The sequence below is a fragment of the Haliaeetus albicilla genome, chromosome 19 (assembly GCF_947461875.1).
Source record: "Haliaeetus albicilla chromosome 19, bHalAlb1.1, whole genome shotgun sequence".
NCBI classification, from domain to species: domain Eukaryota; kingdom Metazoa; phylum Chordata; class Aves; order Accipitriformes; family Accipitridae; genus Haliaeetus; species Haliaeetus albicilla.
In genome coordinates this window covers 21566602-21591079 of record NC_091501.1, presented here as the reverse complement: position 1 = coordinate 21591079, position 24478 = coordinate 21566602, and the positions used below count along the sequence as shown (strand labels likewise).

The following is a 24478-nucleotide window of genomic DNA, read 5'->3' as shown; positions in this document are numbered from 1 at the left end:
TTTGCACAGGCAAATGAATTACTGATAGTTGGGGCACAGATGGCACAGACACATGGCCCTGAACCTCCTGGCAGTCAGCCCAGTACAGAATAGAAGGCCCGTTGTTCTGACACATGAGAATAACACCAGGGAGTAGCAAGCACGGGCTATTCCACAAGGGAATGTTATCTGTGTGCAAAGGGTGACCACAGCATAGGTAGGCGTAGTGACTTCATCAACAAGGGCACAGTCCCACAGTACCCAACCAGACTGAGCAGAGCAGGGGTGGTGACAGTAGCAGGTTCCACCAACAGTCCAGTGACCACCAGACAATGTGAGGTGATGAGTCAGGGCTGAGCTCAACCAAGGAAGTCCAGTTAACCAGATGGGAACAGCTGGGAAAAAAGCTGGGTGTAGGTCTACCTCCTTTAGTCAAGGACTGGGCAAGGCACAAGCCTGAACTTAGAGTTCCTGAACCAAGAAGCAGATGATATGTGGTGGAGGTCCCAAAGGAGGCTGGCCAGGGAAGTTAAAACTTACTGAGGAACTTAGGGCCCTGACAGATAATTTCCCCAGGCTGTTCAAATTGCTTTGCTAAGAATTTTCTCAGTTGCTGCCTCAGACAACTCAGGACTCACCTCACACATTCCCACATTCATGTCTTTTGTTCTTCTCCATAAAGAAACATCCTCCCTGGCAAGGAGGAAAAGAGGGAAGAGGTTTTAGGACTTGGGAATTGTTTTCTGTTTCTAGTCTAAAACTTGAAGTTTGTTTTTGCTCTGTTAGGTGAAGCTGGTAGATGGCACTGATGTTCCGATTGCCAATGAAACCATCACGATTTCTGTGGATGGAGACAAATACAAAGGGAATTACACTACAGATGAGCAGGGACAATCCTGGTTTTCCATAGACACTACCACCTTCACACAAGCCTCCCTGGAAATCCGAGTGAGTGGCAGAGACAGGGCAGAGGGACTGGGGTAAGCTTCTGTCTTTCTGATCAGTAGGGGAAATATCTATCCATGGGTTATCAGTCTTTCTGCCAACTGGAAGATAAAGCAAGTTTCTTGGCAGGTCACCTCTCTTCTCTGTGTCTCCTGTGCATGTTCTCTACCTTATTCTAAGAATGGGAAATATAGAACATACCCAGAGTTTTTCTGTGGACTTTCATGTGACTTGTTACCTGGTTTTGGTCAGCTATGAACTTTTTATTCTTCTTTATCAGGCTGATCATAAACCTGAGCTGAACTGTTATGACAGCGACTGGATCACACCTTCATATGAGCATGCCATGCGCAGAATAAGTCGGTTCTACTCCCCCAGTAAGAGCTTCCTCAAAATTGAACCAAAGCCTGAGACATTAAGTTGTGGCTCCCCCACGGAGATCCAGGTGCACTATATCTTCACACCAGAGGCCATAGGAGAGCAGAAGAAAATTGTCATTTACTATTTGGTAAGAATTATTTGTGGTTACTTTGATCCATGGCCACAGAGAGCACTGTGGCACATACAGCTACGTTCCATCACGAGCAACCACAGCACTGCTGTATGGTCAGTCCTTAGCCAGTAATGATAAGGAGAGATTGAAATGGAAAGTGTTGCCTGTGACAGTGGGGTTTAAACACATTTCCGTAATGTTTCTCATGTTGTCTTCCATGTGCAGACTTGGGTAGGGTGTACATGTTTTATTAAGAACAAAAGAGAGACAAAATATTGATGGAGAGAGCATTGTCTTGGGCACAGCCATCCAAGACTCTCATTTCATAATGCTCCACTCCCAGTTTCCCCAATTCCAAATTCTGGTTAATATATGGTCACAGCTCAGAAACCAGCACCCTACAAGAAGATGAAAGATCAGGAGGAAAGCTGTCTCCTACTCAGTTTTGTCCTTTGGTAGTCACCTGGCCAGTGAAACTAAAGCAACACCTCTAACTACAGTACCCGAAAAGCCCAGTAAGCTTAGATCTTAGGTCATATATTAGGCAATGATGGAAAGTTTGGGATATCACAGTAATTGGAACAGACTATAATATGCTGGCATTGAGAACCATGAATTGGTTCATTTGGGGGCGGGGGCAGAGAAGAGACACTAATTCAGCTGTGACCGAACAATGACCTACCAGTTTTGCTTGGGAGAACAGGAAGAATCAGATGAATATTCAAATAGAACTTCTTTCCCCCTAAATTTATTTTTCTGGTTATCCCACTTAATGACACTAGCAGAAGAGATGAGAGTAGCCTTGGAGAGCCAGAAGAAATCAGTGGAACAGACACTTCTGTTCTGATGGATTGTACAGAACATCGGGGGGGACTTGGACTGAGATTACGAAAAAGAGAATAGAAACCTGTGATAGAGATGTCCATGTGCTTACTTTCAGGTCTAATAACAATAAATTGAAGCACAAGATTCCTGTTTATCCCAGTAGCCTGGGAAAGCTGGTCTTAAGTGTATACACACAGCAGGTAACCAAACACTGAGGAACTTACATTTTTATAGGTGTGGATCCCACACCTTGAAATTAAAATATGGTGCTATGGAATAGATACATGGAAAGTATCCTACTTTCCTACATGGAAAGTAATTGTATAAAAGGTGGGTTTGACTGTGAAAAGGGAAACTTTTTCTAGAAATGAGGAAATTAGAGGTAGCATTCAGGCTGTTGCTTACTGCCTGACTTCAGATACCTTATTCAAGCTTTTATTACTTACAGCCTGTGCTCTTCTATTCCAGCTCTGTGTGAATTATGAAACTAATCCTGATTAATTTTTTCTCCACACTGTTTCACAATGCAACTGAGAGTGGAATGAGGATAACTTTTGATCTCCAGTCTGTTCTAAATTGTTAGAAATGTGCACATGGCACCCAAACTTACGTGTGCTCAGAGGCAAAGTGCATCTGAACCTGATCTATACATGCAATATGTACAAAAGGGAAGCCAGGTCTGACCAATGAGGAAACATTGGTCCTCTTAGCGGTGAATATTTCTGTCTCCAAAGACCCAGTAAATTCCAGTCTGGCACTTGCTTAGTATCTTCTTGGGTTTGCTCACCTTTGGCAGTGCTATTCGTACTCACATTCTGCAGTTAACCCAGTGAATGTTCATTCTCCTTCCCTTCAACACTGGTAGCAACAATTACAGGAAGGTTTCTCTGTCACACAGGTGATGGCCAAGGGAGGCATTATATTAGCAGACACCCATGATCTGACTGTGAATCCTGGAGATGGTGAGCAGAACTATGCATTTTTAGCATCTCTGATGATAATTTGGGGGAAGGGGGAGATGTAGAGAAATTATTTCAATTCAAACATTTAATGTTTTAATTGAAATACATTTTCAAAATGTAATCTTTTTAAATGAAGTGGCTTGGGTTAGTTTTGTTTTTTCTGAGTTCTGCCAGGTGCTATTTTTTTTAATGAGAAAATTTTAGAAAATTCAACAAAAAATATGCATAATGTTTTGGTTATGTTCTCCTCAAACCAACACTTTCTGCTGACCACTCTACCCTATCCAGGTTGTGGATGCTTACCAGTGTTGCGAGACTCGTGTACAGTGAGCATGAAGAAGATCGTGTCTCCTTTTCTTTCTTCTTCTCACTTCCCTTGATTTTTGGAGTATTGTTTCTCCCTTATAAGCATGCAAACACATGCATACTTATATTCTAACCAATACATTTGATTTTATTCATATAAATGTCCAAGGGTTACACATGTGAGTAACTGAGACTGGTTATGATGCATCTTTAAAAGTCTTTCAACAATGAGACCAGGGAGACATTTTGGAAGTCTATGAGAAGGAGTTGCACTGCAGTGGGTAAAACAGTATACGGAAGTAAAAGATTTTGAGTGCTGTGTGTTCATAGAAAGTTCTGCATCCTCACTAGTAGCAGTGACTAAACTAACATGCTGGCTCATGTCAAGAGATGTTCTATCACCTTGTTGAGATTGTGACATGAAGCTCAGGCCCCGCTAGAAAGAGTCTTTCAACATAGAGGGGCATTTTCCACTGCTGTTGGAGCAACAGTTCGGTGTTTTAGTTAAATGCTTGCTCAGCATAACTTCGCAAAGTTATTCTTTCAGCCACCCTGCAACCTTGACTGCCGCCACCCGTTACAACAGTCCCTCATTTCTGCATTTTTTCCCTCATCTATTTTTTGTAGACTGCAGAAGATCTTGGAGCTTGAGGAAAAAGGGGGTTGGGAACATCAAGAAATTATGCCAGCTGTTAACTGGGGAGAATCTAGAAGGCATGCTGAGGCCCACCAAACCAATCTCATTTGGCTATTACACGATCACTGTTTGAATGCAGGTGTCTTCAGGAACAGCCATAGACTTCAGTCGTGTATCAGTATTCCTGCCCCTGCTAACTAAAAATGTTCAGCATGAATGAACTTGACCTTTTTATCTGGGGAAGGCAAATGTGTATAGTGGAACTTCTTGTATGTTGCTTAGCCTTTTTTCTCTCTGTTAGCTTATGGGACATTTCAGTTGACCTTCCCTGTTGAGGCGAAAATTGCTCCCCTGGCACGGATGCTTGTGTATACCACTTCACCCAGTGGGGAAGTCATTGCCAGTTCAGCAGATTTCCAGGTTGAAAGTTGCCTCCCCAATAAAGTGAGTATAAGTCAGGGTTTATGCAACCCTTGTTTGTCTTGTAGTTCAGTTATGAGTTCCAGAATGGAGGCAGAATTCACAACAGCTTCATGAAATGGTCTGATCAGATGTCAACTGAGGATTAGTGACTGAAACTCCAGAATAAGTTACAAAGCCACAACTATAAAAAGTGGAGCAAGACAGAATAAGAAAGAGAATCACTCACCATTATTAATTGCATTGGTCAAAGCTGAATATACATTAGAAGAACTGCAAGGCACTAGCAGAGCTCAGTTCACAAGACTAGATGCTTCAGTATAATAGCATGTAACAGCATCTGGAAAAGTGGCTGCTTTAACTTCCTCCTGGGGTTGCAGGTCAGACTGAGTTTTGTACCCAAGGAAGGTCTTCCTGCCTCCAACACACGCCTGCAGCTCCATACCTCACCCAGGTCCTTGTGTGCCCTCCGTGCTGTGGACAAGAGCGTTCTCCTTATGAAGCCTGAAGATGAGCTCTCCCCCAGCTCTGTAAGTCTTGGCTATTTCTGGTAATAAGCAAGTACAAGAACCAACTAAGTACCTATTAACACCGCTATAGACATGGGGCCATGTATTTTTATAGTTGCATTCACTACACTTGTTTTTTAGAGGCTGGCTTTTATCATTGGACTGCTAGGTAGTGTCTGTGTCCCTCTAAGTGCTGACCTGCCACATTTTTCCCTGGTTGTTTGCATTTCCCCAGGTGTATAATCTTCTCCCACTGAGGGAGATCCGGGGTTATAGCTTCAAGGACTACTACCTGGAAGAAGACAACGTAAACCCTTGTGTGTCACTTGACAACATATTATTAAATGGATTTGTCTACATACCCATTTCTCCTGACGGTGAAGGTGATGCCTATGACGTTCTCAAAGTAAGCGCCAGCCTCTCATTTTAATTTGTTATTCCTTTTCAGAATTCAGTCTCCTCTCCTCTTCTCACCTGCCCTGAAGGGCTTTTTAGTGAACTTTGCTGTGAGCTTGCTAACTTTTGTACGCAAGACAATAACCAGGCCCAGGCCCTGCATCTATGCAGCCTATCATTGGTACCTGAGTGCTTTTCTGAACAATTAAGACTTTGAAAGGTCTCCTCACTTGCTAGTAGAGAAATCTGCGAATGGGCTCAAGGAAACAGTCCTGAGAAGTGACCTCTGGTGCCATAACATTAGAAACTCTTCCTCAGTCATGCACATTCTCCCTCTGCCTGGTGTAGATAGGTCTTTAATAAAGTGCCAGTTACTTTCATAACCCACAAACCCACCTATACCCATCTAAAGAGTCCTGCACAAGACTTTTTGGGTACCCTCAATTCAATGCTTTTCACACATGTCATTTTCACCCAGGCAGATGTCCCCAAGGTAGATCTGTGACCTTAGCTTTCCATCTGGTCATGCCAGGATTTAGCCTTAGGAAGAGTATAACATGATAAAGCCTCAACATCTGGGTTGAACCAGTCTATCTGGCATTTATATACAATATTTGTTATTCTGATTGATCCCAGACTTGAGTACATCTATTCTTGACATACTAGAAATAGTTTCTTTTCAAAAGTGTGTTTGCATATTTTTTGTTCTTCTTTCTCTTTGTTTACTAGGAATTGGGCTTAAAAGTCTTCACTAGCAGCAAGATCCATAAGCCTGAAATCTGCCAGCATTACCCAGGACACATGATGGAAAGGAGTTACAGTGGTTCTAGTACCTGCTTCATTTTACCTCCCACACAACTATCTAAAATTTACCACCCTGCTTCTTTCCTTCCCTCTACTTCTTTGAATATTAATTACACTGGGCAGAGCAGATTCTGTTCAGATATGCTGGTCTAATTCAGGATCACTCCCTTCTGGACTCAGTCCTGAAATATGAAATTGATCCACCTCTGCCTGCTTATCCCCAGCTAGTCGGATGTGCCTGGCTAAAACCATCTGTGCAGCAGGGATCCTGTAGGCACTAAAAGAGTCTGCCAGCAGAAAGCAGTGGCTTTTTTCTATCATCAGATCTGAGTCCAGCTATGGAAACCTTAAAAAGGAGTCTCTACTTCTAGGTAGTCACATTCTAGCAATAAATAGAGGAACAACTAGAGCAAAAGGGGGCCAAGACAAATGAGAAGGTGGTACAATTTTGTGGGTAGATATTTTACCACTGGGGGCTGAGAAATTTGGTTCTGTTCCCAGCTCTCCCACTCACGTGACTATAAGAGGCTGGGTAGGTCACATCACTTCTCTGCAGCTTCAGTGACTGTGAAGACAGAATAATGATACTAGTTTTTTTTCTGAATAGTTCTGAGATTGAAAAGTCTATATAAAACACTCTCACCTGTATCACTTCCAGTCACTGACTTTTCTGGTGCAGTAGCCCAGCTCCTATTAAAAAATTATAGCTTTTTGTCTGGTGATAGCTTCTAGCCTTCTATTCATAATACATGAGATCTTTGGTTTTGAAATGCAGGATTTGACTTCAGAGCATGGCCTGAGACAGCTGGCTGCTTTGAGAAGATGTAAAGTCTTCTAAGGCTGATGGAAAGCCTTGCACAAGGCACAACACTATGCAGCTCTGTGAGAAAGCATCTCCCTGTTCTGGAACCATTTATTTGCTAAGGGCTGGAGATATAAAGACCCATATTAATCTCAAAAGCATCTTAGATAGAGGAGGGGAGGGCTAAGTGTGGTTTCTGTTTCTGGTCATATATAAACATGAACAAATCTTCAACCAAATTTATTGAGCTATGTGCAACTGTAGTATCTGGAAGCAGTAAGTTGCACATTTGACTCTGTATTGCAATAGAAATGTACCCTCAATAACGTCATGATACATGGCTCTTTTGGCACTGCTGGTTTTACTGGCAGTGGGGGAAGAATGCTCAAACTCATCCAATCTCTGTAAGAGGAGCAGCAACATTAGAAAAAATGAAATATTGAGATGACAACAGAGAAATACATTTGTTTCCAGTGGCCAAGGTTTCAAAGTTGTTCTTTCAATTTTAAAATTTTAGCTAAGAATAACCACTACCTGGAAGGAAACTATCCTCCTGGTTTAGAATGGAGTTTGACAGATCTTTTCTTTTCTTCCTGTCCTTGAACAAATTTGCTAGTCACTGCATTGAATCTGCTTGAAGATTTGGACTATGAAATAACGGAACATATGGTCGCTGGCAATCCTGTGGAGACCATCCGGAAGTACTTCCCTGAGACATGGATCTGGGACATAGTCTCAGTGAAGTAAGTCTCTATGGGAATGTAGAGTGCGGTCACTGGGGCAAAACCTCGGAAGATATTTAAACCTCAATGGAAGTGTCAGTATTTCATTGACGGGGGGTACTTCTAGTAGACAGAAGGATTTTTCAAGGTCACTAATTATAGGATGCTTGGGAGAACATGCAGAAGCCAGTGCCTCTATCCCAACTGGTCAGGAGTTTGCTGTCAGCAGGTCTTGTTCAGTAGGCTGAGAAAAACATAGATGATCACCAGAATATAACTGAAATCTTGTTCTCCATCCCTCGCCAGCTCTGAGGGAAATGCTGATCTAGACGTGACCATCCCTGACACCATCACGGAATGGAAAGCCAATGCATTCTGCACTTCGGCAGACACGGGCTTTGGCCTGTCCCCAACAGTGTCCCTCAGAGCCTTCCAGCCCTTCTTTGTAGAGCTCACCATGCCCTACTCTGTAGTGCGTGGTGAGTCCTTCACACTGAAAGCCACCGTTTTCAACTACCTGACCGCCTGCATCAGGGTAAGAGACATTTACAACTTTGCTCAGTCTGACAGCTTAAGGAAGGTGACAATGGGCCACTTATAACATGGTTTCCCAAGCCAGATGACTGATCTCTGACTATAATTTCATATAGGTGTACGCATGTAGGAATTCTTGGTATATTTAATGAAAGGAGAATATGTTTTTTCCAACAAAGTTTTGAAAGCTGCATTTGATTCAGAACCTAAAGCTCTGCTGCTGAGGCCCACAGCCTTGTCATCACAGATTTATGTCATTGTCCAACAGAAATATGAAACCTGGGTTAGCCACAGACCACAGCATCATTGCATACCCACATGGAAACTCCAGGTTCACCAGGGTGGAACACAAGGTTCACCATATTCAGCCTTTAGTCTCATGTCATATAAACATCTCACAAAGTATCACACCAGATTTTCTGAGATATGCAGACTTCCTGTGATTTACTGCATCTGCCCCAAAGACACTGAGCAGAGCTATATAGCTTCACTATTCTTATCTGCATTCTTTCACCAACAAAAGAGACAAGAGAGAATTTGGGACGTCATTTGAACAAAATCTCAATCACCTTTGCTCAGTTTTTTATAAATACAGATTTTTATTCTGAAAGGAATGAAGCTGAAACAAGGAGGGGCACTGATCCAGCCATTCCAATAGACTCTCATTTATTTCCCTGTCTTTCCTGATTTGTTTGGTATTTTCAGGTTCCTTATTCTACTCTCCCTTGTTCCCTTACTAGCTCCCCACTGCTAGCGTTTTACCTCTTCACCTAACTAATCATGAGAGCGGTCTTTAATTCATGGCTAAGTTTGTAGTCATTGCTTTGCTTTTACTCACACAACCGGTCCATGCTCTCCATTTTCCCAGAATCATTTTCCTTTCCAAAGATGCACATCCTGTTCTCTACATTTACCTCCCCAATCTCTTACACTTGTACTCATCTCAGTCTTTTCCCACTTCATCACCCAGTTCTTGCTCTGCAATATCCATAAGGTTCTCAGTCTCACGGTATAACCAGCTCCATTCCCCATTTCCATGTACTGCACTGTCTCCAGTAACCCCAGTTTCTCTGCAGTTCCAACTTTCATGACACGTCTCTCTACAACCGGCAGGTCAGTGTCTCTCTGGCTGAATCTACTCATTTCCTGGCTACACCAGTAGAGAAGCAGGAAGAATCCTACTGCATCTGCACGAATGAAAGGAAAACTGTGGCTTGGGCAGTAACACCAAAATCTCTAGGTAAGAGGCCAGACAACACAAAGAAAATACTGGGCTCAGATATCTGTGGATGACATCGGATCTTTGGTGTGAGTAGCTAGGTGACTCCAAACCTGTCTGGAAGGACCTCATCTATGCCAGAAGTAGGAATTCCAACCCTGAGTTTGAGACACTGCACTGGGATGCAGTTTCCAGGTCCTAAACAAACTATCTAAGTGCTATGGGCCATTGTTTTCTTAACATTTGAATAGAAATCACAAATTCCCTTAATGCATGCAGAGCGCTCGGACATTCCTGTTGTGGAGCTGGGAATGTCTTAGCTTAACGTGGCTGGGTCTGAAATATTTCAATCAAAGCTTGCTTTCCCTGAAGCCTCCCAGAACATGACTGATTTACAGGACTTGCCCCTCCACTACTCTTCTTGCTGATGGACTTACACCTGCTCGGGTGGCCATCATGAAGGAGGTGGCCTGGAAGGCTGCAGCTGGACGAAGATAAAACACTGTCTCGAGTTTAATTCTCCCCTTGGAAAAACTTCTCTGTGACGCACCAGAGAGCACCCAGCACTAACACAAACCCCATTTCCCCGGCTCTGCCCGGCAGGGCTGGCTGACCCCTGTTTCCTCCAGGGCAGGTGGAGTTCTCGGTGAGCACCGAGGCCCTGCAGAACCAGCAGCCCTGCGGGAACGCCATCGTGGAGACCCCTGAGAAAGGGCGGAAAGACACGGTCATCAGACAGCTGCTGGTGGAGGTATGTGGGCTGCTGAGTTTGGTGGCACGGAAAGGTAATAATAATTTCACGCTCCACAGCAACAGTTGCTGTAGGATAAAGGTTTTCTGTTTTAGCCGTGATAGCAGCAATAATGGCTTGTGTGACTCTTATTCTGCACGCAGTTATAAAAGAAGCATTGATAAATCTCACACAGGCCAGTAGAGCCCATAACTCATAATGTTGCCATCTCGTAGTAAAAGCAGGGTAATACATTACATAGTGGGACAGAAATAATAAGGCAGGCAATAATGACAGATTTGTCCCAAACACATCATCTGGGAGATAAATGAGAACTCCTTGGTGTTACCTGTAATAAATCACAGGGATAGGTTGTAAATGGAAGACTTGCCAGAAACCTTATGCGTCTCCTCCAGCGCATGGCCAGTACTCTGGAATACGGAGCAGTCACCACAATATACAAATATTTCCAGAGAAAACTACCACCATTGTTTTGAATTGTTTTTATTACACTTTTAAGAATGTTCAAAACAGTATGAACTAACTTTTTTTTCATTCTTTTGTACATTTTTTTTCTTTAGCAGTCTTTTGCAATGCTAAAACCACAGCTTTTCCCATGATAAATAGCCAGTCATAAAATTAATCCACAGTATAAGAGTCCCTGTGATATTAATAGCAAACAAAAAGTACTAGCTTGCTGTGTAGTGAAACCAATATAACATCACATGTCATAATATTGTCATTCCTATGCATGACAGGAAGGAATAGTTGTACTTAACAAAATTAAGTCAGGAGTAATATATAACATTGCAACTCCTCCTTACATTGCAGACATTCCAATTTTCAGTAAGGCAGAGCTAGGATTCATGTAATATGTAACTTCAGAAAATGTTTTGCTAACCTGACTGTAATGATGGAACAACAATCCTATCTGTTAGGCTGCTTTTTTTTTTTTTTTTTAAATTTCATTTATTTACAAATGAATTTGAATGTACAGTGCATTTCATGTATCAGGGCATGAATAACTCTTTAACATTTCAGGAAAACTTCCTAATTTCATATATGCCTTCAGGAAAAATAGTGTTTATTTTGTTCTTTGAAGCTACTGGAAGATCAGAACTGTAAAGTCTTTTCTCCCAGATGGCGGGGGAGTGAAAATAACTGAATGAGCATTAAAATTACTTCTGTCGGGGTGTCTGAGAGATTACTGGTCTTATCCTGTTATTGTAATGAGGTAATTAATCTACAGCAAGCCCCAACTGGATAGAATCCGAGATTAGCATCCAAGGCTGAACAATTAATTAGCAGGGATGGACACAGTGTAGCTTGCTTGGGATGGAGCTGCATTGTCCCAAACACATGGATGTCAAGAGCCCCTGCAGCTGGCAGCGCGTCCTGGGCAGGGAGAAGGGGGTCTGCCAGAACCCCTGGGATGTCCTGTGCCCCTCGGGAAACCAAGCCTCGCTGAGAGCTAGTTGGGAAACAGGATGTTTTTTCACTCAGGAATTTCTCAGCTGGAAAGGAAAATCTTTCAAATAGTTAGAGTTTGCATGTTTTAATTTCCTGTTGAAATGTTCAAAATCAGACAAAACAATGGATTTCTCATTTAGTTGCATTTCAGAATGACGTACTGAAACAAACAAGAAGGTGCCTTTTCAAACAGAAGCATTTAGCTCTGTCATAGTTTACCCTAAAAGCTTTTTCTTTTTTCTTTTGCTCCCTACTCTTTTAATCTTTCTCTGTCTTTTGATACTGAAGAACGAGAGTCAATGTATTTTTACTGTGTGAGAAAGTGAAGGTAATGCCATTGTTTACGTGCTGGAAAAAAATTTCAGCTGGCAAAAGTTGGGAACCAGTAATGAAGCACTGGGAACCCTCCTATGTGAAGGTTAAAAAAATTGATGCGGGGATCTCACTGAAAAATCTCTGACAAAATATGTTTTCTAGTAAATATTTGATTCATGAGTTTTATGCAGAGTGTTTTCAACCAGCTCAACAGAAAGCAGGTCTTTTCTGACTTAAAAAATTAGGCTAGAAGTTTTTAAAACAGAGGGATACAATCACGAGTTGACTGTGGCATGTATTTCAATTTTGGATGTTGTAACGTGTCGCTTGTGGGTGCATTGGAGGGCTTTAGTTGCCACCTGTCAAAGCTCTCGCACACATATCCTACCCGTGTCCCAGGCACCCGGCCTTGGAAGAGAGAGCCCCGTGGCTCTGGTAGCGCTGTTGGTAACATCATCTTGCATGTTATCTGCATCATAACCTGTGAAGCTAAAGGGCCTCTCTCAGTAATAAGAAAGGAAAGAACATGTATTAAATATCACGCTTGTAATTAGCCAGTATGTTATAGTCCCCGATTATTCTCAGTTTAGTACATGGACAAAAAAACTTTGTAAGCAATTTCTGAAGACTTTTCAGTATAAAGAAGTTATTACCACAGGAGAATTTAAAGTATTTAATTTTCTTAGAGTCCCTTCTAGTTTCCTTCTTGATATATCTTCCTTTTCTTTTGTTGTTGTGTTTTTCTCATTTTTTGCTCTTTTTCTTCCCTTTTTCCCCAAGCCGGAAGGGACTGAGGTGGAAACTACCTACAATTCTGTGCTCTGTGCATCTGGTAAGAGCTTTTTGCTTTCTAAGACTTTCTTTGCTGATGTAGAGACTAAAGACAAAGGGAGAAGATAAGGTTTGTGAATGCAGAAAAGAAAGGTGTAGGGATCTGATAAAATTGAACAAACTAGTTGTATGTCCAACTGGTAGTGAAACTAATTCTTCCTAAAGGAGAAAAGCTGAGGCTGTAATAGTCCCTGAAATTCAGAGGCAAAAGCATATCTCTTAGGAACTGAGGCTGGCCAGGTCCCTGTAGAGAGAAAATATCTGGGATTTAATACGGTTATCTCTAACATCTTTCATTCAATGGGTATAAATTCACAAACTGGGCTCTGCAGTAAGCCAGGTCTGCCCACCAAAGCAGAAGAGGCCAGAAAAATAGGCTGGAAAGCATATTTGTCAGTCAAGGCCTGCTGATAGTGCCATGTAGAAGTCCATGACAGTCTGTGTGTGAGGGTACTGCAGGCCCAACACAAAATTCGCAGGATGGGAAACTTCCACAACAAAATTACAGATGAATGGATTTGTTGAAAGCAGAAAAGCCCTGTGCAGGGGATGGTGTCTCACCCCCCTAGCTGCTACCCGTGCATGTAGATATAACTGGAACTGTAACCAAATTGATCTGTTTTTTATGCCAGAAAAGTCAATGTCAGAGCCAGTGTCGCTGGTTCTCCCAGAGACTGTGGTGGATGGCTCAGCCAGAGCATATTTCTCAGTACTAGGTAAGTGAAGCATTCTTAAAGTGTAACATGCTATTTTGAAACGCTGCCATGTTTCTTCAGGATGTGCTTAGTCTACTGGCAAGCCCTGAACTGTGCTAATTTACAATGGAAATTGTCCCATTCCCCAGGCGACATCATGGGCACTGCCATGCAGAACCTGCACCAGCTCCTGCAGATGCCGTTCGGCTGTGGAGAGCAGAACATGGTCCTGTTTGCACCCAACATCTACGTCCTGGACTATCTGAACAAGACAGGGCAGCTGAGTGAGGAGGTCAAATCCAAGGCCATCGGATACTTAGTGAGCGGTGAGCTGGGACACGGCTTTTGCTTCTCTGTTCATTCCTTCCCTTGGGAACTGGATAAGGCTACTATTGGCCACTGGCACGTGTGATCTGGGGGAGGCTGTCCTGGTGCATTCTCCAGAAGGGAGCATGACACCGTGGTAGGTCAGGTGTATATCATACAGTATCTATAAGAAAGAATCCTACACTCAAGTGGAGGTGCAGGGTGAGAGAGGACAGCATCCAAACAAGAACATAGAAAAAATCTAGGACCGGCAATAACTCAGGAGTTCTCTCCGTATGAAAAGGGATATATGAAGTACATAAATCAGACTGTAATCATTAATCATGGCAGCTGATTATGTATATCTCGGACCCTCCTTAGGATTAAGATTTAGAAAGTGTCACTCATCTTTGACTAGGCCAGAATTTTAACACACTAGCTAGGACACGTTGGCAGACATAACACCAATACATATGGACATGGTGGGTATCTGCTGACTAACAAGCGAGTGGTTTTACTCAGTCATTTCACAGAAAAATTGCACTTCCTCCAATGAAAATTATCCTGTTTGATGCATCCCTATCCTGTGTGGGCTCACCTTTGTATTCAGTTCTCCTCTGGGAACCATTTTCCCATTTCTCTAAAGTCTGGGATACATGTACCTCTTCTCATCAAGTCTAGGGCAGAGAGCGGCAATGACTAAAGATACCCAGTTTCCAGGTGTTTTAGGAGAGAGGAAGAGCACAAGGACGGAGGTACTCGGAGCTGTGGGTTTGCCTGAACTTCCACTGTAACACTCAAGCGGCATAGCTCACCCTTGTGCCAAGAGAAGGGGGACACTGTGTCCCATGTCTGCTACATTTCCTTTGCATGGCTCCTTGAAAAGTACTGTGACAACTAAAATATTCTTCCACTCTCCATTTCAGGGTATCAAAGGCAATTGAAGTACAAACACTGGGATGGTTCTTATAGCACCTTTGGGCCCCGTTATGGGCAAGTTGGGAACACCTGGTAAGACTTCAGTACCACTGGCTTTGCATTTCTGCTTTTCATGCCCTCCTTTTCCTCAGTCTTGTCTTGTGCTTGGTCATTGTGGAGGTTGAAATGGAGGTGGAGATGAAATTATAATCATGACATCATAGGATAATCATGTGGGATAATGGAGCAGAGAAGGATGCTAAAGGACATGCCTTTTCAGTTCGCAATGCTGCAGATAGCTACTTACCTGACACCCTTCTTCAGCTCGAGTGAGGGTGACCTGCAGGATGCCCTAGCTAGTTCTTGTTAGCAGAAGATGCTGATGAATCCCCAGAGTGCCGTTGCCCACCTACCTGCAGCCCTCAGGGCTACGAATGGCTGACTCCATTTAGCGTTGGTCCCTATCTCACTGAGTCGCTAAGCTAGCTCACAGTTTCCAACCAGCCCACTGTGATCAAGTCCTGCAGCCTCTACTGCTTTCCTCCAGAACAGCGATGCCCGCATGGGCCCTATGACCTCTGGTGGCTACAGGGCCTGCTCAGGATGTCTCCGTTCCCTCTCTCCGTTTCAGGCTCACAGCCTTTGTCCTCAAGTCCTTTGCCCAGGCCCGGCCTCACATCTTCATTGATGAGAAGCACATCCAGGATGCTTTGATCTGGCTCACTCAAAAGCAGAAGGAGAACGGCTGTTTCCGCAGTTCTGGGACACTCCTGAACAATGCCATGAAGGTAACGTTTCTGCCTGGTTGGCTTCATGTGGGCTTGGTCAGGCTGGAACTTGACCATAAGTCACTCTGGGACCAACAGAGCTATTTCAGCACTTGGGGGTTGGGGAGGAGTGGGGAGTTACATATGTGAGCTATCACAGAAGCAGGAAGAAGCCAACAGCATCTTCCGAAGGACTTACCATGAGGAGGCTAGGAAGAATTTGTCCCTGCAGGATGTAGACAAGTAGCACAGGGAGAAGCCAGTGGTGCTGTGGGGGATCAACATCTATTTTTGTGATTCCTTGCAGGGTGGAGTGAACGACGAGATCACGCTGACAGCCTACATCACTATTGCATTGCTGGAGATTCCTCTGCCTGTAACCGTATGTGTCTGTACCCCAACGTGAGCCAGAGATGGCACTAACCTGCCCTATTAGTGGCCTCCCAGATTATCAGGTCCTTTTATCTTTTGAAAGAAATCCTGTCTGAATACTCTTTCCTTTCAAGCCTAGACTGGAATAACGCTTTTCCTCCATTTTCCTTCCTTGTCCAATCCTGTCTCCCATATACATCTTACACTTGATCTTGTTCTGAGTTTGTTGTGGTTTAACCCCAGCCAGCAACTAAGCACCACGCAGCCAGTTGTTCACTCCTCCCCGCTCCCAGTGGGACAGGGAGGAGAATCGGGAAAAAAAAGTAAAACTTGAGGGTTGAGATAAGAACAGTTTAATAACTAAAATAAAACATAATAACAACAATAATAAAAAATATTATAATAATAGTAATGAAAAGTAATATAACAAAAAAAAAAGAGGAAGAAAACCCAAGAAAAGACAAGTGATGCACAATTCAAATGCTCACCACCCGCGGACCGATGCCCAAGCAGCAATCTGCCCCCCCTGGCCAACTCCCCCCAGTTTATATACTGAGCATGACATTCTGTGGTATGGAATATCCCTTTGGCTAGTTCAGGTCAGCTGTCCTGGCCGTGCTTCCCCCCTCCCACCTGCTTGCTGGCAGAGCATGGGAAACTGAAAAATCCTTAATTTAGGATAAGTGCCACTTAGCAACAACTAAAACATCAGTGCATTATCAACATTGTTGTCACAGTAAATCCAAAACAGCACCGTACCATCTACTAGGAAGAAAATTAACTCTATCCCAGCCGAAACCTGGAGAGAGTTCTTTTGTAGAGAATCATGCTTTTGCTCCTTTAAAAGTGTACGGCTTGGATTAACAGTGAGTTAAATCATATTTAAATCTCTGAAATGAGCCAAATAGTTTTTCTACACCCACAAAAATCTCCTTTTGTTTGTTGGAATAGTACATTCTTGTTGAACCACTTGTATGGGCTTATTGTGTTGACACAACAGCACAGGTCTAAAAAAAGGTGGCACACTCAGGGACTCATTCTAATTTTTTCTACCTCTTCTACATTGTTTTATGGGAAATCCCCATCCTTAATGCTTGGGGACTAAGGTATACCTATAGGTAATATGGTATACCTATAGGGAATACCATAAACAGTAGTCTGTGAAAAGCCTGAGGCCTATTTAAAAGCAATGTGGGTTTGGTCATTTTGATCCCTGAGTCTGTTATCCCCTCACTGTGAGACAAGCCTCTGGTGCAGGTAAAATTGGGGTGTGAATTGCAGCAGAAGGACTGCTGAGCCAGGATGGTTGCCAGGCTGCTGTAATCCCTCTGCTCCAAATGCAGTAGGGGCTATTTTTTGTTGAAAGTTTTTTTCCTGTACAGTTAAGAACAAGCAGAAGGAATTATTTTGCAGTGGGGTGAACAAGGATGTTTTTCATCTCCTTGAGCCTAAAAGTGCCACTGAATGTGAAGGGGGTTTGTAAGAATTTGATTGGGATATGGGTGCATTTCAAGTTAAGCTGCATGAACTCCTGAGCACAGCACAGCCCTTAGGTATTTAATGCTATGGGCAAGCATGCAGAGTATTTCTGTAAATAAAATAAGCCACGTTAGACCCCTCACAAAAAACTTATTAGTACTGTCCTGAGCATGTGTATCTACTGCCACGTCCTGTCATTAGACTGAACTCCTCCCCAGCACTTACCTTACAAACACTAGTGAGCATAGGAAACCTTACATGAGGGCTAGACCCAACCAATTTTGGTTTTATTCTTTGCTTTTTCAAAAGCAGCTGAATTGCTTCTCCAGAAGTGACCACAAAAGTCATCTTCCAGTAGACACCCAGTGAAGGCAAAGTACAAAGCCACAGAAAAATAAGTCTTTTCCTTCTAGACCACTGATTAAGCTGTAAATGTGCTATTAGGCTTCAGATCATAGCATGCCCCCCGTGCAGTGTTACTGCTTCAATTTTATAGCAGGTTTTCCAGCACAAATGAGGAATAGTCGTGTCTTGCTGAAAGGTCGTGGGGCCAGAGTGTCTGTTAGTTAACACTATGTAAAGTACCTACATTTTGATTTGCTGCAGCGATTGCGCTCTTAAACCGTACTTGAGATCCTGGCTTCAAAAAGACATGCATTGCTGATGTTAACATGTCACAAAAAATATTCCAGAAAATAGAAAAAAATGTATTCTTTCTTGTACAGAGACAGAACTTGCCTCCAAACTAGAAGCTATGTTATCAAGGACCAGCAAAACGTATTTTTTTCAGAAGGCCCTAGAAAAGGGGAACTAAACAATAAAAAGGAAAGGATAGATCAGAGGGTGAAAGCACAGAATAACCTCAGGGTGATAGCTGGAGGAGGAAGGCAAGTATCCAGTACATGTAGAGAGAAGTGTATCAGAGAACTCCCCTTGCTGTGAGACACAATCAGAACAGTAATTCTTCTCAAGGCAGAAGGATTGAAGCCTTGCTTCACAGTCTTTAAATCAAACTGGGAAAAAAAATTACAAGAAGATGTATTAAAGAAAAGCAGATACAAGATAAGTAAGAGCCTTTGGCTGCCCAATCATTCCAGGGGTTATCGGACCTGGAGTGGAGGGATATACAATGGTACAATCTTTGTCAGACAGGAAAGTGGGGATGTCAAGGGTCCACAGGCACCATCCGATTCCTGTTGCTCTAAGACGGACCTCAGTGCGAGCTCTGGCTGCTCCAGCTCAGTCTCTCTCTCCTCGCAGCACTCGGTGGTGCGTAACGCTCTGTTCTGCCTGGAAATGGCAACAGATGAGAAAGAAAACCACGTGTACACCAAGGCACTGACGGCATACGCCTTCGCCCTGGCAGGGAAGGAGGAGAAACGGAAGGCATTGCTTAGCTCACTTGAAAAGGAAGCTGTGAAAAAGGGTGAGTGCTCCTGCTGGGACATCTCTTTCTTCCAACCCACTGGCCTTGCATCTTCCCTTGGTAAAATGGTTTCTGTTGGTGGAGCAATGGCTGCAGGAACTGGCTTCTGTGGGTGGGGAAAGGTGCAGGGAGAGGAAAAACTTGTGCAAAGGGGTTGCATTTTTGAGAACTCCCTCACAGTGCCCGGTCCTACTTCTCTGCTCCAAGGGAGTTCATCCAGAAGCACCAGGCACCATCCCCATCGGTGCAGAACTAAAGGTAGCTCTGCTAGAGTCTCTCCGCAGTCCGCTCCTCTTGCCACACCAGGCACTGCTTAGCAAAGGCTTAGCAATGTTTACGGCTACCCCTTCCTTCCAGTGCACATGCTCAGCATAGAACAAAGTTGACCTTGCACAGCACAAGGCATGATAAATCAGAGAAAAGCTGGAGGTGCTGAGAGAGAAAGCGAACATACAGGTCATTTCAGAGACCCCAGCATTAAGCTCCGAGTCTTCCAGGAAATCACATAACGACTCGGAAGCATTCTGGCAGGGTCAGGCCGGACAGTGGGTTTGCCCAAACGTTGGGGAGTGGGGTTGTGAAGGAAGTACTCCCAGCACCTTTTGCCTTCTCCGCCTGCAGGAGACTGTCAAGCCTGATCACATTCTTTAGGTCATTTTGCCTCAGAGCTTGTCACTGCCCGCCCCCGGCATCTCTACTCCACAAGGGGAGGAGTGTCATCCTTCTTGGGTCCCTGGTTCCTCGAGCTGCCCAAGCCCATAAATGTCTGTGTGAATCTGGAGTCTAGCACAAAGTGGTAGCCAGGGCTGAGGACTGAGCCTCAGCAGTCTCAGGCTAGATGTAAACCTGCAGCAAGTGTAAACCTAACCCTTGCCTCTTCATCCTGCGTGACGGATGCATCCTGGAGGCTCTGTCCTCCCAGCTGGACCGGCAGCAGATCAAGAACTCCCTTGCAGTAACTACTAATAATTGCTTCTTGTCTTGTCTCCACGCTCTCCGCCTCCTGTGAAGATGGGTCTGTTCATTGGCAGCGACCTGGGAAAGAGCCAGAGGTTGATCTCCCGTACTATCGCTACCGAGCTCCCTCTGCTGAAGTGGAGATGACAGCCTACGTGCTCCTTGCTCACCTCACCACGCAGCCGGCACCTTCCCAGGAGGAGCTGTCATTCGCGTCTCTTATTGCAAAGTGGATCAGTGGTCAGCAGAACCCCAGTGGAGGCTTCTCCTCCACCCAGGTGAGCTGCTTCCCTCCTGTTGACTTCACACATCAATGTCAGAGGATGGGAAGTGTCAGAGACCCAGGTGGGAGCACAGTAAGTTCTGCCAGGGCAGGGACTGTAGCCCTGCAGTATCTACCGCGGTTGCCAAGTTCCCAAGAGGCTAGAGGCTAGTATGGCAGGTAGTGCCTCTGGGAATGACCGATACTTTGATTAATGACCTGGTTTTCTTGACACAGTGGGGCAGAATGGTAGGGACACAAGGGTCGTGTGTCTGTGCCATTGGAGAGGGCTCCCACTGTTTTTGTGCGTATGAAGTTGCTGCCTCACCCAGTGGCGAGCGAGCGAAGGCTGCGCGGAGCTCCACGCCAGGGAGCTCAGGCAACATGCAGCTGCTGGGCAGAGGACACGGGAAGGGAACGGAAACACGCAAAAGCTGCTCTTTCCCTCTGTCCTTTCTACTTATAACTGGAGAAAGTGAAGAACGGAGGGGAGGGTGCGTGCCGACAGCAAAGGGCAGGCTGTGGGCGGACAGGCTGTGGAAAGGCTAACCGCATCCCCCTGGGTGCCGGGACCCGTCTCTTCCAGGACACAGTGGTGGCTCTCCAAGCCCTGTCCCTGTACGGAGCTGTCACGTACGCCAAGAGCGGAGCAGCTTCCAAAGTGACCCTGCGGTCGGGAGGGGACTTCCAGCAAGACTTCCAAGTGGATCCCACAAACCGCCTGCTGCTCCAGCGCGTGCCCCTGCCCCAGGTGCCAGGGGAGTACAGCACGGAGGTGTCTGGCGAAGGATGCGTCTACCTGCAGGTGAGGGTGCTGGGGGCAGGTGGCATCCTGGGAGGGGAGCCCCTTGCCAGGCAGGAGCTAGGGAGAGGGCAGAAAGGACAGGAGAGAGGGCAGAAGTGGGAGGGAAGGTTCTGGGAGAGGGAAGAGGAGAAGAAGAGCAGAGGTGTGTGGAGGAGAAAGAGGGGGAGGCAAGGATCCGCAACGTGGAGGAGCTGTGAGAACGGGAGAAGTGGGGAGGCTGGGTGGGGAGAGGATCGTCGCTCTCCTGCACCCAGCATGCACACATATGTGCTCACACAGAGCTGCTGGCTCTCCTCTAGACAAGCCTGAGGTACAACGTGCAGCCCACACAGGAGGATGCACCCTTCCTGCTTCACGTGTACACAATCCCAGAGACGTGTGCGGACTCCAAGGCTCACAAGGTCTTTGACATAGGCGTAAATGTCAGGTGAGTCTGTGTTTGGGTCTGGGCCTTCCTGAGAAGCCATGGGAGCTGGACGAGGTCTGGTTGTCCAGGGCGAGCCAGTCTGGAAGCCCTGCAGGAGCAGCACATCCCCTGGAGAAGCGGGCAGGAGGCAGCTGGGCTGGGAGGAGAGACTGTGGAGGAAGGCCATGTCCTGCAGTGGTGGAGCTGTGTGGGTAGCCCAGAGCTGGGCTTGTGAGAGGCTGCACAGATGACCTGGAGACCCTGGAAAGCTGGAGAAAGAGGTGCTGGACTGTCAGGACGTGGTGGTGTGCCAAGTGTTATGGAGAAGGTGGAAGTGCCCCCAGCTTTGACTTGAGGTGTACTGAGTCTTTGTTGCTTGATTCCTTAGTTACACGGGGGAGCGCAATGGCTCCAACATGGTGATTGTTGATGTGAAGATGCTGTCGGGATTCATCCCCGTGAAGTCTTCCGTGAGGAAGGTAGGATGCTGTGTGAAGCATTTCTTTAAGTATATCTGTCCTTAATCAGGGGCATCAATTTTCTTATTTAAAGGAGCATCTAATTCTTCTCCTGGTATCTTCTCCTCTGTTGGACCTGTCTGTCTTTTCCTCCAGGTCTTCCACCCCTCACCTGTGAAGGAGGGGTGAATGAGGGAGGCCAGCAGCAGCACTCCCTTCCCACCCCTCAAGCACTTGTGGTAGCTTGCAGCAGCTCAAATATACATGCAGCTTGGCCCTGAGACAGAGAGGTATAAGGAGACCACCGGGTCTAATTCCAGGGACTCAGGAGTCTTGGGAGATGTACGATGGTTGTGACAATGCCAGTCCCTCATTCCATTTTCGTGTCTAGGATGTGCGAGAGCATGAGATGGTGGGAACTGGAGGAAGACTTACCGTGCAGGGCTTCACACAAGAGTGTTTGCCGAGTCCCCCGGGAAGTACTCCTCCTGTGCTTTACTTCTCAGCATCCACCTGCTGAGGTTCTAGGGCGGGAGGAAGCTTAGATGAGTAGAAGGAGATTTGACTAACTTCCCTTCAGATTAGCAACCTCTTCCACGTCTCCTCTTTCCAGCTCTCAAACACCTGGTTTCACCAGATCCAACGGACAGAAGTTAACACAAACCATGTTCTGCTGTACATAGAGCAGGTGAGGACTGATCCGGGGCTGCCGCGGGGCACACAGGGAGCTCTGCAGCACGCTGGCAATAGCACGCACAGAGATGGAGAGCAATGCTAAGCATCTCTGGGCTCGTAAACACGAAACGCAAACCTGTCCGCCACTGTCCTTGTCTCTGTCTCATAGGAGACACCTCTGCCCCAGCCCTCGGCAGGGTCTCCCCCTGCCCCGCGCAGAGATGGGCCCTGACCTCCCCACCAGCCAGAGCCTCCCCCCGTGTGGGGAAAGGCCCCAGGGTTTCCCCTTTTCCCTCAGCCAGGCCCGCAGCCCCCGCACCCCCCGGCCACGGGCACGGGTGCCAGGGGAGAGTGAGGGAACCCCGGGGACGGCCGTGCGGGGGGCACGGGGGGCACGGGCCGGCGCGGAGCCGACCCTCAGCCTCCGACGCTTCCCTTCCCCAGCTGAGCAGCGAGACCCTCAGCTTCTCCTTCACGGTGGAGCGGGACATCCCCGTGCAGGGCCTGAAGCCGGCCCAGGTGAAGGTCTACGACTACTACGAGACGGGTGAGTGCGGGGCTGGGGGTGCCCCGGGGAGCCCGGGCGGGCAGCACGGGAGCTGGGGGGGCCCGACGCTGCCCGGGCCTCAGCCCTTTCCCACCGCCTGCCCCCCTGCCTCCTGCTCCTGTATATTATATATCTTTATATATGTATATATACATCCTTAAATGAATATACATATATAAAGTGTATCTAGGTATAAATAAAAAATAAAGACATGTTTTTATGCTCCTTTATAGATTTTTTTTTCCCACTCTTTCCATATATATATATGTATAAATATATATATGTCGTGCCCTGGTCAGAGGTCCATCTGATGCTGTATCATCTCAGGGTCCCGGGCTCGGAGGGCTGGGCGGATGGCCTCCTCGGCCCGCTCCCTCAGGGCAGGGCAGCTGCCGGTGTGAGGGGCGGCCATGAGGGGACCCCCTTGCAGCCACCGCCGCCCAGACCTGCCCCCTCCGCGGCCAGACTGGTCTCTCCTTTGCACAGGGCCACATGGGATGTGTCTGTAGCCTTCAGGCATGTTCTAACTTGTTTGTGTCCCCCACCCTTCTGACACTCTCTGCCCTCTTGACCTTCCTCCCTCTGGCACCCGTCCCTCTGCCAGGGCTGCTGAGGGGCTCTGACAGCCCGCTCTCTCCCTTCCCTTCTCTTTTCCAGATGAGTTTGCCACACAGGAGTACGGCGCTCCCTGCTCCACAGGTAGGGTACCGAGAGCCCTTCCCTTCGCACTTTTTTACATCTTCTTCCTTGTATTTTGTTCTTCCAGCCAGCACTTGTCTCTTTCTGCTCAATGGGCAATTTGGATGAGATTGGCCCAACTCACAGGCCCAGATTTTGTATACAAAACTGAGGGCACGGGAGGTACAATGTTGTTGTCTCATTCAAAATACACCATCCCTGAATTCTCAGAGTGGTTTCCATAGTCAGGTTCTCCTGGCTTGAATGAAGGTTATGTCCCTGTTGTTCTGTGACTGTCCCTTGGGCTTTTTCTTTGAGTTCCAGTTTCTTGTATCATTCTTGTTGTCTCAGATTTGAGGTGTCCTCTGGTCCTTTGTGAGAGCTCCAGCTGGCATAGCTGTGGGATCGTGCTGACGGGATTTGGCTCTTTCAAACCACCCGTCACACTCCTCCCCTAAAGCACTCTGTCTGGAGCAACAGAGCAAATCAAGACCACCAAAAGATAACTCATAAAACAGCATGTCATGGTCTGGCCTACCATGATTTCGTGCTGTGCTCCAGAACCTCCTGCCCAACCGTGGCATACCTTTTCACTAAAGCTGTAATGTGGTGCTGCTCTTAGCTCCTCGCTTCTTACTCTGAGCATGAAGCCACACCTGCAGTAGGGAGTCCTCATTACAGAGGAATCCCTCCCAGCCCTTGCTTTGAAGAGGTAAGTGTTTGGCTCCTATATGAACTTGGCCTTGCCTCTCTTGTATGGTGACAGAAAACTGCCCCGGTTGTAGACCCCTACCTGTACACACAGCTACATCACTCGTCTGGGGCGGG

The 24478-nt window shown here is 46.1% G+C and overlaps 1 protein-coding gene across 2 annotated transcripts in view; it reads left to right on the top strand.

The window, feature by feature from the left end:
- LOC104318040 (alpha-2-macroglobulin-like) overlaps window positions 1–24478 on the top strand; it is a 41793-nt gene that overhangs the window by 14735 nt on the left and 2580 nt on the right. The window contains exons 11-35 of one of the 2 annotated variants that reach the window (XM_069806747.1): window positions 766–927; window positions 1205–1432; window positions 3141–3204; window positions 4449–4591; window positions 4948–5097; window positions 5312–5482; window positions 6202–6295; window positions 7695–7821; window positions 8107–8335; window positions 9448–9574; window positions 10183–10304; window positions 12849–12900; window positions 13532–13615; window positions 13744–13920; window positions 14827–14911; window positions 15450–15606; window positions 15893–15967; window positions 18697–18862; window positions 19874–20097; window positions 20668–20886; window positions 21186–21313; window positions 21681–21771; window positions 22364–22438; window positions 22870–22972; window positions 23630–23671. In XM_069806747.1, coding sequence (XP_069662848.1) covers window positions 766–927; window positions 1205–1432; window positions 3141–3204; window positions 4449–4591; window positions 4948–5097; window positions 5312–5482; window positions 6202–6295; window positions 7695–7821; window positions 8107–8335; window positions 9448–9574; window positions 10183–10304; window positions 12849–12900; window positions 13532–13615; window positions 13744–13920; window positions 14827–14911; window positions 15450–15606; window positions 15893–15967; window positions 18697–18862; window positions 19874–20097; window positions 20668–20886; window positions 21186–21313; window positions 21681–21771; window positions 22364–22438; window positions 22870–22972; window positions 23630–23671 — 3295 coding nt within the window. Of the gene's footprint in view, window positions 1–765; window positions 928–1204; window positions 1433–3140; window positions 3205–4448; window positions 4592–4947; window positions 5098–5311; window positions 5483–6201; window positions 6302–7694; window positions 7822–8106; window positions 8336–9447; window positions 9575–10182; window positions 10305–12848; window positions 12901–13531; window positions 13616–13743; window positions 13921–14826; window positions 14912–15449; window positions 15607–15892; window positions 15968–18696; window positions 18863–19873; window positions 20098–20667; window positions 20887–21185; window positions 21314–21680; window positions 21772–22363; window positions 22439–22869; window positions 22973–23629; window positions 23672–24478 lie in introns of both variants that reach the window. The other variant, XM_069806746.1, reaches the window with a different exon arrangement.